Here is a 15,511-nt window from a genome sequence, read left to right as displayed (position 1 = left end):
TACTGCACATGCTCATTCTGAGTTTACTGTACATGCTCATTCTGAGCATGCGCAATAAACCGCGCGCTCAAATAGAGCGTCCAGTGAGTACCCTCTATAGTTTTCTTCGGAAACGCTAAATGGGAGGGACTCAATCTTGTCTCCCTGAGCAACCGATTTAGGGACTCAGGTGGAAAGTCGCCAACGTTCCTGAATCCATAATGGTCATCGCAATAGGACCTGCATAACCGCAATATGGCAAAGTTTAGTACTAAGGGAGACTGGCCTGCAGCTCTATATTAGCAGGGCGGTAGCCAAACTACCTAACGCAGTAGCCGGTCATCTTACTTCAGATTGCTAGTGAACTGCAATAAAGGGGCATGACGTCGGTGTTTTCCTACCGTGCCATCATGACACTCATAAAGAGGGTAAATACAAAGAGCACAACAGGTAGTTTGTATGATTGTTTAAAAAAGCGCCGTCACGGGCGCAGTTGGTTCGAACTTCCTAAAAAAAAATGTGGGCATCGAGTGTCGCTATCACCGCGAACTGTGCCATTAGCCTTCCATGAAGCTTCGCTATGCTAACGAATGTGCTTTGCTCTACATGCGAGTTTCGCATACCATGAATCCATATTACAATTGTGCTAACATCTGTATGAAACAAAACATGAACCGCTGTCCGTTTTGGCAAACAGAAAACTATTTGCGTAATACTGAACGTCACATCCAATCGCTGATAGATGGGAAAACAAATTATGTACGCGACATGAGCTTGGATGTCTAAATTAGTGCGGAACCGCACCGCGGCTGGTCGACGGGCCGGGAGGCAATTTCACGGGGTGCATCCTTTCAAGGCAGCACCGGAGTTGTGTACCGTGAGCAAAGTGGTCCTTATAGTGGACGTGTACCTGCACGAGAAGGACGAAGTCGGAACGGTACCACCGGTGCAGATTTCGCTCGCAACAAGTAAGGTGTCGCTAGTTGCTCACTGCCCGCCATTGTCACTCACGTCTGTCGACCTAAACCTTGAGTTTTCTAAAAGCCGTAGTTCCTCTGCTCATACATCGAACATAAGACACGGTAATCGGTACAGACATGATTATAGAAGTATCCGCGGACGCACCTCAAGCATGTTTGGAGCGTGTTTGCTCCCATATATCCTTTAAACATATCTGCAAACAGCTTTTGTATGACCAAAGTGACAAGACCATTGTACAAGGAAGAAACGTGCGTCATACAATGACTGCCGACCGTCTTTTGTATGATGTATTAGCTGTGTTACCGCGGCTTAATAGGTTCACGCAACTGTTTTCTAGAATAGCGAGGACGAGTGTGTGCACTAAAAAGCAGCCTTTGCGCGTGTTAAAAAAACGTGTCACTGCATGCTTCTTTGTTTGCTCGGTGCAGCCTCTTGTACGTGGCCATCGACTCCAATGCGGAAGACCACGGGCCCATGCACAACTACCGACCCCTCGTGGCGGTCTTCTTTATTGTGTACATCATCATCATCGCTTTCTTCATGGTTAACATCTTCGTGGGCTTTGTCATTGTCACGTTCCAAAACGAGGGAGAGCAGGAGTACAAGAACTGCGAGCTGGACAAGAACCAGGTCAGTGCCATGCCTGCTTTGTGCGGAAGTTGTCTTTGCTTAGAGCTATATTGCATCTCTGCCTACGTCATAAGCGATTACATTGTTTGGTGACTTCCAAAGGCGGCCTTAATATTGTAGGATTTTAAGAAAAATAAATAATGACGATGTTGATGATAAGAGTGAACCCCACTAAGGAGCTAGACCTGACGGCGCTGGCGGGACTTCGATATTTCGTGAAGCCACTTCGTTGAAAGGGAGCTGAAACTTGAGTAAAGGCCCGTTCACACATTTGAGTTTGAGTACGAACGAATGAGAGAAAACCGGTTTCTAAGCCTGTTGTGACGGCTTACGTGCAGCTGCGAAGCAATGCAGCCGGTTCTAAGCCGTCAGAACAGGCTTAAAAGCAGGCGTTGTTTCAGTTGATCGTAGTCAAACGCAAGTGTGTGAACGAGCATGATCCGGACGAGGTTCCTTTAAGCAGATTTCCGCAGTGACATACTTACGGTATATTCGACGGGTCAATTTCCAGTCTCTTGGAGCACTCTGAAAAGCCGATGCCCTCGGTGGTCGAAGTCGGGCGCACTAAGTATATTCAGCAGGTTCTTTGATGGTCTGGTGAAGGCGAGCGGGTTGAACATGAATACATAAAATTGAAAGAATAAAACACAGAGGACAAGCACAGGACAAGCACAGGTTCTTTGATGGTGCTCTCAGATTTTTGGATCGCGCCTTCCTCTGACTCGTAGCAGGACAAGTGAGGCGCTCTGACTTCGAAGTAGGAGTGGTGGCGAGCGCGTGCCAGATGACTGCCGGTCACGTGACTCCAACCACTTCCACTGTTGAGTTAAAAGAGAAAGCTGCCGATACAGCGGAGGGGCCCCACCGCCTTTGGATATGCACAGATCCCGCTGTGCCGTGCACTGAGTTCACGAGGTGCTCGACGCTTGACGGGGCACCGGACCGCAGCGAAAGTCAGCGTCCGCATTGAAGGCTGCCATTTTTCGTGCGGGCAAGCGGTCATGCGGCGGGGCCGCTGGGTGGATGAATGGTATTGGCTAAATCCTTCGTATCGGGCGGTAGGTTGGCAGTGGTGCGGTCGCGGAAGTTGCCCTCGGTATCCGGTTCCGTGCCAGCGCTCGGGGGCTCGGGCCGCTCGGAAAAGCGGCCGAGCATTCGGCCGGCGCGCTGTTCGTCTAGCTCGGAAGTTGGAGGCGCTCCCGTATCTCCCCGATCCGATTTGGAGGATTGGAGCGCTGAAAAACGACCAGCCGAATATGCCATTACTACGCTCCGTCTCATTTCAAGTCCGCCATCAGCCAAGGCTACAATCCAATCGTGCTAACCTTGCAGCCCCAAAATTGCATCGTCAAAGCGATTGGTTCTGTTTCTGAATATGCTATGAGGCACAAAAAAAGGCGGAATCACGCCATCTTCACTGTGCGTGATCGGTGGAATCGATGATAGCACACGTTCAAAATAAACGAGCACCATGACGATGCACTTTTGGCGCGGCTTGGTTGCTCCATCAGATCGTAGCGTTGGTTGAGGTAGGACGTAAAATAAAACAGAGTGGAATCAGCACCGATAACCCCACATTCTGGCTAACTGCGTCACGCACTTCACATGCGAGAAATCTGGAGCGCGGCGTGACAAGGAGAACGACTACCTGCGTCGCTTGAGACTGTAGTTTGGATGCTCCCTGGATTCGCTCTGAGTCCCGAATGTTGGCTTGCAGAGGAACTGCATTGAGTTTGCCCTGAAAGCGAAGCCCGTGCGCCGCTACATCCCCAAGGCTCGGTACCAGTACAAGATGTGGTGGTTCGTCACCTCTCAGTATTTTGAATACGCCCTTTTTGTCCTCATCATGACCAACACCCTCACCCTTGCCATGAAGGTAAGCAAGCACCCTCACTTTCTTTCTTTCTTTCGATGCTAGTTTGCACACTCACGGCTGCTTGTAGGACCGTGAGCCTTAGACCCCTTAATATCACTTACGACAAGACCAGAGCCGTATATGGGGAGAGTTTGGTCAGTCTATGATCTCGCCGCCGTAACGCCCTCCTCCCGAGTGAGCCAGTCAGCACGCGGCGCAGAGCGAGAGGCATGAGCGCATGCGCGTGAACTCCCGGCTGCTCCCAGCTGAGCGGGGAGGGCCGCCATCTTCGATCATTTACCCGACGGAATGCGTGGGATCGGCATTTAAATCTCGATTATTGCCTTTTATATCGCTGGCTCTGGCAAGAAAATTACATTCTGTTATTCCTCGGTGGGTTAAAAAGCTAATATATGAAAATTTTTCGCTGTATGGCCACAAACTTTTATTCAGGCGAAAAAGAAGTCGGCCCGTAGCAGACGACGCGTAGCCTCAGCAGTGCTCTTCTCCGACCAGTCTCCGACAGCGTTGCTCAAAAATGGCGGTCGTCTCCTCTCTGCTCCCTTCTTTCTCTCTCGCTCCTTCGGCGCTCTCCTCCCTTTCATTTACTTTTCTCCTCTCCGGCGCCTTCGCCGCCACACCCACTGGCCAAACTCTCCCAATATACGGCTCTGGACACGACAACAAATTGGCGCCATCTATCGGATAGCGGTTAGCGCTTGGCATTGCCGTATATTTTTTTCGCATTATTCTTTTCTTCTTGGCTGGAAAATGTTTTGAACAATGTTATAAAGAATCATTGCTCACAGACCGCACCCACGTTGGATCTCGCAAAAACCGCAAAAAACTTCGCTCTAGTGAAACGCAGATTCAAGTTCACCTCATAGATGGCGCCAGCTCGCAAGTGTGTTCTCTCGTCGGAAGCGATTAGAAGAAATCGGTCGTAAGCAAACGCAAGTTGTGAACGGGTCTTTAGACTGTTCCAAAAACAAAACCACTTTTCTTTTTTTTCTCTTGTTATTGTAAAGGAATTTAAAACTATTTACTCATGTGAACGTCTCTGTCAAACTATTCGTTGTTGCTTTGTGTGCATTACATGGCTAGGGCATGCTAAGAATCAGCTGTCGGATATAATTTACACCGCGTTTATAATAACTAAAATAAGAGTACAATAGCGAAGTTGAGCTGTTAATACGTTATCGCACGGATAAAACCAAAAGTTAGGAAGTCTGTTAACCCTTCATTTCCTTTTTTCCCCACTATAATTGTACTTATGATAATATGAACGCACTTTTGTTACCCTTTAAATTATCGAGTCTAGCGCTTTTTTTTATTTGTTCGGATGGAAACAAATTTAAAGTGGTCGCAATGAATTTTACTTTATAAGCTACATGTTCTCAAAAAGGTTACGAGCCGTCAGGAACAGATTAAGAAAATGTCTGAGGACCTCCACATATGTCACAAGTGCCTTTTTTTTCCACATGTTTTGATCTATATGAGAAAGGCACCTCTGAGCCTAACATAACATGGAGGTCGCTTGGCCTGCAATACGTACAAAATGAGCGAAAAAGGTGCAGAAAAACTAAATTGTGACTTGAAAGACAGATGATTACCAGAGTTCAACCTCTCCTATGTTTCTTCTGATGTCAGGAAGGCTTCTGTAACCAGCCACCACTGCTGGAGAATGCGTTACGATTAACAGCGTTACCGATCGCAGTCCTTTTTGTTTTCAGTAACGTAACGTACTCGTTACTTTTTCAAAGCAGCAACAAATAACGTACTTATGCTACTTATTTCGAGTAACGGGTAACATCTTCTACCCAAGACTTCATAAAAATTACACTGTAACCTTTTCCGTGTTTCTGGGCGCCAAATCATACGAGTTTTCGCACTCATCCCCCATCCCTTCAAAATGGTGCCTCTCTGTTCCCCACGTAAACACGCGCATTTTCCAAAACCACAACGCCCAGGCCCAGTCGAAACAATAAAACGTTTTAATTCTTCAATAAAAAAGTAAACTTGCGTTACGTTTAATCGGTGCAGGTAATATCCCTGTCACGCGGGCACCCTTAACCACGGTCACCTCAACCTTAACTGCTGCTACGCGGCACCACAGTTACCGCACTATACTCTCGGACAGCTATATCAAAAAATGTGAAGAGAGCTCGAGTGCACTGCTTTGATGGGTGCTCAAGATGCCCAAGCGAACGTGCGCCCATAGCTTTGACTGCATAGACGCGGAATGTTGTCCGCAAGTATTGTGCGTTAACTGTGGCTTGGCGTAACTGGAGTTAAGTTTGCTAGTGTAACGAGGGTATAAGTCGTTCTTTTTTTATTTTGGTCTAACGTAGGCCGGTAACGTGTAGCTGTTTCTTTTCTTTGTTTACAGCGGAGCTGTTGAGGGCTAGTTTCCCCAGTTTCGTGTCCGGTACCAAACAAATGTCGACACAAAACTCTGGACGGCTACCGCCATCTATGAGCGACGGCGGCAACCAGACAACCGGTCTGGTTGCCGTCGTCCTCATAGATGGCGGCAACTTTTCCAGCTGTCATAGAAGAATGGATAGTTGGGCGAGTTGGTAGGAATTCATCGCAGGAAACAGCGCGCAAAACATACGAGGACGAAGAAGAAAAACACATGGGACGAGCGTACAGCTTCACTGGTCTTCCTTCTTCACCAAAATAAAAAACTGAAAAAAAAAAAAAATTTTTTTAGATAACAAGTAATGTATTTCGTGTTTTTTTTTTTTTCCTAACGTTTACAACACTGGAAATACCATATACGCAGTGATTATACACCTGTTTTGTATGCTTTGCCCTTTCCGCAGTTCTACGGTCAATCGGACACCTACACGTACGCCCTGGACATCATGAACATGATTTTCACAGCGGTTTTTGCGCTTGAGTTTGTCCTCAAGATTGTGGCCTTCAGGTTCAAGGTAAAACCGCCCCTTAGATGTTTTTATTACCCGAAAATGGTGTCCTTAAAAGTGTTCAATGTGATTCTAACCGCGAACTGGCTCAAAAGATGTAATTACAACCTGAGTATGACCTCGACGACTATGTAGCTATGTTGTGAACGCTTGCTCCGTGGTATGATGGAAAATGCGCACGAAGGGTGCCTAAACATGAGGAAGATACATAGAAGGGGGGGACGGACAACGAAGACTTCCTTTCTATGTATCTTCCTCGTGTTTAATTACTGTTACCAACACGCTCGTTTTGTACTTAAAGGGTGCCTAATCTATTGAAAAATGTGTTGCGTTCTATAAATGCTAGGGAGCGGATCGTAAATCGGCGAACAGTCTGTATGTACCTCGTTTTCGGAATAGAATGTTGATAAGGACTTCTTTATCTACCTGCTTTCAAAGTGAAAATCAAACTTGAGCAAACGTACATTGGCCTCCAGCAATTCGTGACCATGTGAGGGACTGCAATGTTCAAGATGACATTCCTTCAGTTGTAATACCAAGCATCTGGAGCTAAGAGAGCGAAACATTGCACCTTTTCAAGGCCATCTCGTCCATAATACAACGAATTTTGAATTGTCGCGTTCTTATCATTAAGATCGTGGAAAGGGCAAGAAATCGAGAAGAGGACGAGGAATCGGGATTTAGTTGAGCCCACAATCATTTTTAGGCGAAACATTCGATGAGCCTTTAGTGAATATTCTCTCATTCGGCGTTCATTTGAGTAAAAATATATAAAAAAAGGTTATATGTAGCATGAGTATTTTTATAATATTTATCTTCGATGTTTTCTTCCCCGTCGACAGCGGCCCCCTTTGCCACCATAGATATGGTGCTTCTCCCACCCGTGCATGTATTTGTGCATATGTGGATACGCCAAAACCAGAAATTTCGATATCCCCGTTTAGGGATATCGACAGGCATCCCGCTCCTGTAGTCGTTTCCAAATACAGCCTTTGGACGCCACCATCTTGCTTTGGTGTGTACAGACCGGCTGGTAGTCAAGGTTGGGTGGATGGATGGATAGACGGATGGATATTAACAGGTGCACCCTGTATAAAGGGCAGTAGCTTGCCTTATCTAGCACGTCGTTCTAAGGCGTGCTCACAGTTACCAGACTGATGACCCAAAGCGTTTTTAACCCACGTTGGCCAGACTTTGAAAGCTGTCGCGCTTCAAAAGCTGGTCTGGTCACTATCGGTAGCAAAATGATTTGTTTGACTGTCAGTCTAGACACCTTGGATAGGCCTTAGCAAAGCTTGACTATCAGCCGATCTAGACCCACCAGCACAAAGATAACTGCACCAAGAGGACGTAGAATTGTAAAAATATACATGAACGGGTTGCCTGTCGCTGTGAAGATGAAAACAAAATATCGGCGTGTTCCTTTTTTGCGCAGAACTATTTCGGGGATGCCTGGAACGTGTTCGACTTCATCATCGTCCTTGGAAGCTTCATCGACATTGTCTACTCCGAAGTAAACGTGAGCGATGTCCCTCTCCGCGCCGCCCTCCAAGGAGTCCCGACGCGTTTCGCAATAGGGAATATGGCGAGGCTCCGTCCGCCGGTTTGCTTTGTGGATTGAACTGGATTATATTGGGTTGTGGCGACTTAACCCTTCCAATCGGGCATAATGGTTGTCAGGCTGGAGTGGAACCAGCGGCCCCAAGCTTCGAAGTGCCCATTGAACGCCACGGGGAAGTCACCGAATCCAAATTCAACACGCTTCGCTTTGCTTTTGCGATAATCTTGATAAAACGGTTTGTGATCTTTTCTTGACTAACCGACCATAAAAGAGCAAGGTGACTGAACTCTCATCTGGCTAAACCACGGGATGTGGTCGGAGAAACGACATCGTACGTTAAATTTTAAAAGAAAGGATTTTTTTTTTCCTTCGCGTATGTTGAGATAATTGTGAAGAAGGCTATGCCACCTGCGCTTTGAAAAAGGATAGTCTTAAGAAACTAAAAAAGAAACACGATCGTAAGAAAAAAAATGTTTTCCATTTCTTTTTGGTAGTTTTATGGTCGGAATAAAAGTCACAAACCATTTTCTTGGAATGTTTTCCGCGGTGGCTTCAAGGCTGTTAACAGCGCTCGCGTGTCAGCGGTACGCGGCGGACGGCGAGGCCCGGCCTCGGGACTTCTTGGAGGCGGAACTAACCTCCTGGTCACGGATTTCAAAAGGAGCCCACGATTGGAAAGACAGACTCCGGCGTTTGCAAGTACTGCCTCTGGGCGCCGCCATCTTCCTGCTCGCTTGTGTAGATAGTCCCATGGACAAAGCTCCGCTAAGGCGAGTCCGCAGTTGCCAGACTGCTGCCCTACGGTGGCCAGCGTAGTTTTTGAAGCCTGGCTGCTTGCAGACGTCTGTACTCCCTTTGCCCTTGCAATGTATGTACGGCAGTGGACGCTACGAGTCATCGGAGCCAGTTCATAACTCGGAGCGTGTCACGTGCACTTTCCGGTTGGGCGAAAACGTGCACGGAGCGTGAAGTCACATGGCACGTGTAAAGCACTGGTCCTTGTAACCTGTAATGAGAAATCGAAATCATCACGCATCAAAATATACTCTTACGGGAGTGGCTAATTACCTTGTGGAAACATTTTGGTATAGCGTATAAGTGTTTCTGCTTGGCCCATATATGTTACACGGCGCCTTTTTATTGATCATATATCTGTATAATGCAGTTAAGTGAAACAACCGTAAGAATTAATGAAAGGTAGCGCTCCTTCTCCGCACCGATATCGAGACCGATGGTTCGAAAAACATCATTACGGTATAATTTAGTGGTGTGAATCTTAATGACCGCGTGGAACTGAGCATAGGAAAAACCATGATGTCAGAAACGTTTGTCACTGGCTCAGTTTATTATCTCGATATGTGTCCACCTTTTGAAATCCGTGCCCGGGTCAGCACGAGACTGGGTTCTTGCTAAAACGTAATTACAACAAAACAAAACAAAAAAGGGAGTGGGGGGAGAACTGCATGTGATTTATTTTCTCGAAAGTCCCGCTAAAGAACATAGTCTACGCATGTGTACCTTTCAGTGGCGGGTGTTATCTCGACAAGTTGGAGATATCTTGATTGAAAGCGTCTGACTTGCAGTAGAGCGCTGGATGTTTAATGCATGTTGTCCGATGCACGCTGGTCATCGAAGAATGACGGACGACTCAGTCAGAGCCCGGATGAACGCGAGGATAAGATGCGAATGCTGTTCTGTTTGCTTGTATTCAACTTTATTTTTGCCAGCATGCGTTCGATTTGGTAGAACAAATAGTATAGTGTGCCATGGCTGCCGACAGGCGCGAAATTGGCAACCACGCAAAGTCTTCCCTGTGACGTCCTGTGCAGAAGTTCTATGTACGGTCAAATCAAGAACTGGAAAAAGAAGGACATATATAACCATAGAGGGTGTGTGATTTTATTTCGAACAAATTTATTTAAAAAAAAAAGCCATGAAAGGTGGAGTTTTGCGGTTTGTGGAAGAGAGTTATTCGGCCAGGGGGACTAATGCTAGAGGTTAATCGTTTCAATAAGACGAACGATTGACTAAAATTGTAAATGAACTTCTTAATTAGTGACAATAAACATATAGTTCCAATTAGAAACTTTATGAACGTGATTTAAAACCACTAAACAAATTTTGGAAATATTTGGAGCATGTGATAAGGCGGATGAAAAGGTTATCAATCGTGTCTTCAGACAGCCAGCCTGTTGCACGTGTGGAACATCTATAGGGCACCCTCGCGATTACCACATGCTCCAAATCCTTCTAAATCTGACATATTTAGTTGTTGAGATGTCTCTCATTCAGTTTTTAACTGGAACTATATCTTTAGTTTATCTAATTAAAAATTGTATGAACAAATGTTACTTAATCATTTGACTTCTTGTGGCACTTAACCACATGTACTCTGTCGCCCTTGCCGTATAACTCACTCGCACAGACCGCACTAGTGTACCGTTTGCGGCTTTTCAAAAATTAGTCTGTTCGAATTAAACGCTAACACTCTGTATATAATATGGCTATATTACAGACTTGTACGTAAGGCGTTAAAAGAAACGCATTACTTCTAACTGGTTAAAACACTATTGCTATTATTTTTAAAATATTTTTTTTTTTGCTTCGATACGATCTTTTTGTGTGTAATAAGCGCGTTATTTCATGTTTTATTTTGTATCATCAAATATTGTATCCGCCCTGATACAATTCCCTAACCAGGCAACTTAATATATATATATATATATATATATATATTAAATTAGAATTCTATTTTATCATCCTACGGCTGCTCTGTCTGCGCACATTACTTTTGCCCATATATCAACGGAAGCATTTGTCAACATTCGTCACTCTCTCCCTCTCTCTATATATATATAGAAACAAGTAACGGTATTTTATTGCTTCTGCAGAAAAATTACCCCTTAGATTGCGCCGGTGACTTTCAGGGCAAGAAAAAAAATGCAACACCGGCAAGAAAATAGAAATAATGCGCATGAACGCGTTAAACGGCTAAGCAATACTAAAGACGCACAATTAATTTTTGAGTGACCAGCGAGTAAGGTATTTTAGTTACTTTTTTAGTGAGGTGTCTGACTCTGTCCTTGGCCACTCTTTGACATGGCGTACGGCATATCCCACGGACGCGCTGTGTGGAACAGTCGTTGGGGATGCTCCGAGTGGAACTGTGGTGGGGGAGGCGGGTCTAATGCTGCGTTCTTTGCCGCGTGTCATTGCCCCGCCAGCCCGGAACCAACATCATAAGCATCAACTTCTTCCGTCTGTTCCGCGTGATGCGCCTCGTCAAGCTCCTGAGCAAGGGCGAGGGCATCCGCACCCTCCTCTGGACCTTCATCAAGTCCTTCCAGGTGAGGGACCTGTCTTTACCACGCCAGCTCTTCCTCTATAGGTCTACTTGCAGCCCGAAATTCGGCTATCAGCGCATCATAATACTTAGGCGGATTAGTATACGTAACATATATTTAGTTTAATTTAAATTCCAACGTATTTATTCAGGCGAAAGTCTTATATGTCTCACCGTTCAGTCGACCTTCAAAGTCCTCGAGTGAAAACACGTCGGCAAAACGAAAGATACAAAAACGTTTACGTGACCACTCAGGCCAATTAGAGGCAATGAAATTAAGAAGGATGACTAAGCGAATTAAGATTATGACTCAGCACATTGAGAAGGGTGACTCAACACATTGAGAAGGATGACTCAGCGCATTAAGAAGGATGACTCAGCACATTCAGAGTCTTTAATGCATCGGCGCTTGGGCTTTCGCCTACAAGTCGTCTTAGGGATAACTTAAGAGACCCTGTGAATTAAAAAAAATAATGTTCCGAAAGGAAGACTAATGCGAGCTGGGCAAAAATTACAAAAAAAAATGGTCAAAAAAAGCAGAATGACGAGAATATTACCTTCCCCAGGGATTATTCTCGTCCTGATAACATTTTCATCGGCGTTTGCCGGCCGTCAACCCCTGATCGTTAAACTCAACTGCACAAACCGCATGCATCTAACTTCCACTGTTTTCTTTTTTCTTTTTTGCAACTTTGTTAAAATTAAATTTGAACACCCTCTATACGTATATACCAGGGGTGGCCAAGCTGCGGCTCGCGAGCCGCATGCGGCTCTTTGCGTGTCAAGGTGCAGCTCGCGGCTCCCTCCTCTACCTCCCCCTCCCCCCCCCCCCCCCCACACACACACACACACACACTTCGCCACTTCGCCGCCTCCCGAGTACTTCCCCAAAAAGAGAAATGGAACACGTTTAAATCGAAAGACAGGTTGTGGATCGGTCGTCTTGTGCTACTACTACCTTACGTAGAGTTGAACTGCTTTTGACTCGGATGTATTGAAAGTAGTTCAAGTTTCGTTTATTACTCTGAACAAAAGTTTGCCCCCCCCCCCCCCCCCCCCGCCCCCGCGGCTCTTGGAAGTTTCGTGGTTTTGACTGTGACCCTTAGGCCAGGTCAGCCTGGCCACCCCTGGTATATACATATGTTCCAGGCACGTTTTAATGAACCTCGCTGGTGCCTGCCATAGAGAATAAAAGCGTAAAAAATGCAGGTGTTGGCGACTCCTGCGCATTCGTGATCGCTTCACAAAGCCCCGAATAACGAAACAAAACGCGTGAATGCGGATCGCAAGTTCGTCTGCTTCTTTTTTGTAGGGGTTGTGGTGACGCCAGAAAGACGGCGAGCTCTGATCGGCTCTGCTTGAAAGATGGGTAGACCTCAAGGCAGCTTGCTTGGAGGTCTTTCAATCGGAGTCAATCACTTACTGACGTTACCGCAACTCTTTCGCAAGAAGCAGACGACTTGCGCTCCATTAAGCTCTGCGTTCCTTTGACTACCGTTGACTGTAGCGACGACCGGTCGCCTGATGCTTAAACTTTGAATTCCTCGCAGCCGTCGTTTCCATATCGAAGGCTTCCTGTGTCTTGAACACGTAGCACAACCGCGCTACCGGATAAAAATGATAGCAACACTTTAAGGTGTCTGGAGCAATTGCTTTCCCGAGAAGCATTTGGGAAAGCGCCGCAATCTGCAGAGGGAGTGTGGCGAATGACGGGGGTGACACTGTTACGACGTGAAAATGCCGTCCGCGCTGTGGCATGCAGTGAGCGAGGTCACGGTGAAACGCTATGCTCAATGCCACTGTGCAGAGTGTTCACGTGGGTCTAAACACATTATAGGCCTCGGATATATAAAATCCCATTGGGCTGCGGCAAGGTTTACATAGGCCAGACCGCGAGGTGTTTGAACGAACGGTTGCGTGAACATGATATATCGCTGTGTTCAACAACAGCAGCACATTTACAGATACATTGCAGAGATTGACGTTGCATTCCCAACTTTCAAGGCACTACAATCGTTGGGAGAGGTAAAGAAAAAGTGGCGAGAGAGGTACTGGAAGCATACATGATAAAGAAGGAACGTCCTGATTAGTGTATCAGTCAGCCCTCACTTTTTCTTCACAGAAAAGAAGTGGATTTTATTGACTCGTGAGGTGGCCGAGTCATTGCTGACTTGTCACATTTCTGTAATATTTGTGGATTTTGCTGTTTCTGTTGTCCAATAAAACTTGTCCCGTTTGCCTCTCCGTCTTCGTATTCGTCTTTATTGTGTGCTTTCACTACTTTTCATCATGCATAACCAACTCGCCTGCATCGCTACGTTAATCCGATTCAGTGAGTGACGGGCTACGGGTGGAGTTTTCGAACGGCCAGTATTGAGGCTCGCTTGAGGTTCGGTCTTGAGTGCTCATCCTGCTGTTCTTTCCAGGCCCTCCCTTACGTCGCCCTGCTAATTGTGATGCTCTTCTTCATCTACGCAGTCATTGGGATGCAGGTGGGGATCTCCGTCACTATCTCACAATATTTTTTATGCTCAAGTCACGTTGTAATATTTACTTTTAAACATATAGGAAAGTTGCCCAGCATATAACAATCAATGTTCTTCTTCTCACTTTAGCGAGGCTCAACTCCGTAGGCGAACACAAAGGCTTGCGTCAAAGAGAGGATAGTCTTTTTCGTAGCGCAAACACACCGTAGCTTTAAAGGTACGGAACCAGCTACATGTACAGGTCCGCATATTGCCTATTTCCGTTACTTTGAACCGACAGGCGAACATTCAACGAGGTGAGAACGGTTTGCTCAAGTTGCATGATGCCTCCGTCTCGCAAACGGTCAGCAAGGAAGGCTTTCGCAGCCAATCCTTTGCCAACAACCTTTTTTGTCATACGTACCAAATTAGCTGAATATCCGCCTCATGTGTTGGCATTTGGTGTTTTCCAGCCCCTTGTGTTTGTATGGTGCCAGAGTAACGGAAATTACGTGTGCTCTAGACGCGAGTGTAGTTGCGAAGATGCTTGATAGTGTTAAAAACGAACTCTTTTTCACTGCAGCGGAGATATATGGTCTGCAACTTATACCTAACAACGTACCAATGCTGTCTCATAACACTTTGACACATGAATGGGAGTGTGCAAGAACAGTCTCTTTGATTTCAGTTGTTCGGCAAGATCGGCCTCGAGAACGACAGTGCCATTGACAGGAACAACAACTTCCAGACGTTTCCACAGGCTGTGCTTGTATTGTTCCGGTAATTCCCTTTCTGCTTAGCCTTTCGCACGTCCTAATCAGTTTTCACATCTCTATGCTATATGCCTTCTCAGGATTATCGCCCTTCTCAGGATAATCTAAGAGAACAGTGCCTTTGCACCATAGCTGCAAACTAGACGTGTCTTTAAACAATGGCCTCTTTACATTTTTGGCCTTTTCCTAACCATAATTAAACGAGCTGAAATCACTGCGCATCCCGAAAAATGTTGTGAAACTTAGGTTACTGTTTTTGGTCAACGCCCGTATTTGTTGTTTTCTGGTTTTTGTGGAGACTCGTTAATGCGAGTCTTCACTGATTGAAGGATAGTGGGTAGACCTCAAAGCAAGCTGCCTCGAGGTCTACCCACTGTCCTTCAATCAGAACCAATCAGAGCTCGGCGTTCTGACGTCACCACAACCCCTACTAAAAGAAGCAGACGAACTTGTGCTCCGCATTTAAAAAGAAGTGGGATGTAGAACAGTACCTACTGAGGTGAAGTAGCACAAGCACAAAGATTGGAAGAAGAATGGGACAAGACGGAGCGCTGCCTTTTCAGGTTTTTACTTTGGGTAATCGTCGTCAAAAACAAGCTGAAAGGCACACTTCTGAAATGTTAATAAATTATTTTAGTATTGTTATTACCGTAGCGCATATATGAAAATGACATCAGCTCGTACGCCCCTAGTTTGTTCGAAGCTGCTTATGATTTCCATCGCAGGTGCATAACACAAACTATAGTGCAAGAAAAAAAAAATTTGCGGGACATTTTTTAAAGGTATACAAAACCCCGTCACCTAATCCACTTGATGATCGTGGTTATGGAGTTTAGTTACTGCGCAGGCGAGCTGGTAAACGATATTAGTGATAAGAAAACCCCTTAAGATTAGATACGTGAAAAAGGACAACATAACACCGTCATGTGAGACGGTGTTGTGTTGCTCTTTTTTGACCCTAGTATCTAAGTTTGCTTCTTTTCGTTTATGC

General features: G+C 45.8%; 1 protein-coding gene across 1 annotated transcript in view; it reads left to right on the top strand.

Annotated features, from left to right (window-relative positions):
- The window catches only part of LOC8032775 (muscle calcium channel subunit alpha-1), an 83,607-nt gene that overhangs the window by 43,872 nt on the left and 24,224 nt on the right, over positions 1-15,511 (top strand). Inside the window, exons 25-31 of the mRNA XM_040505074.2 lie at positions 1,389-1,590; positions 3,308-3,466; positions 6,274-6,384; positions 7,814-7,897; positions 11,164-11,286; positions 13,709-13,774; positions 14,436-14,527. Of these exons, the coding sequence (XP_040361008.2) occupies positions 1,389-1,590; positions 3,308-3,466; positions 6,274-6,384; positions 7,814-7,897; positions 11,164-11,286; positions 13,709-13,774; positions 14,436-14,527 (837 nt within the window). The remainder of the gene's footprint in view (positions 1-1,388; positions 1,591-3,307; positions 3,467-6,273; positions 6,385-7,813; positions 7,898-11,163; positions 11,287-13,708; positions 13,775-14,435; positions 14,528-15,511) is intronic.

Source organism: Ixodes scapularis, unplaced genomic scaffold (assembly GCF_016920785.2).
Source record: "Ixodes scapularis isolate PalLabHiFi unplaced genomic scaffold, ASM1692078v2 PGA_scaffold8__174_contigs__length_109621045, whole genome shotgun sequence".
Classification (NCBI taxonomy): domain Eukaryota; kingdom Metazoa; phylum Arthropoda; class Arachnida; order Ixodida; family Ixodidae; genus Ixodes; species Ixodes scapularis.
This window is presented reverse-complemented; position numbering and strand designations above follow the sequence as displayed.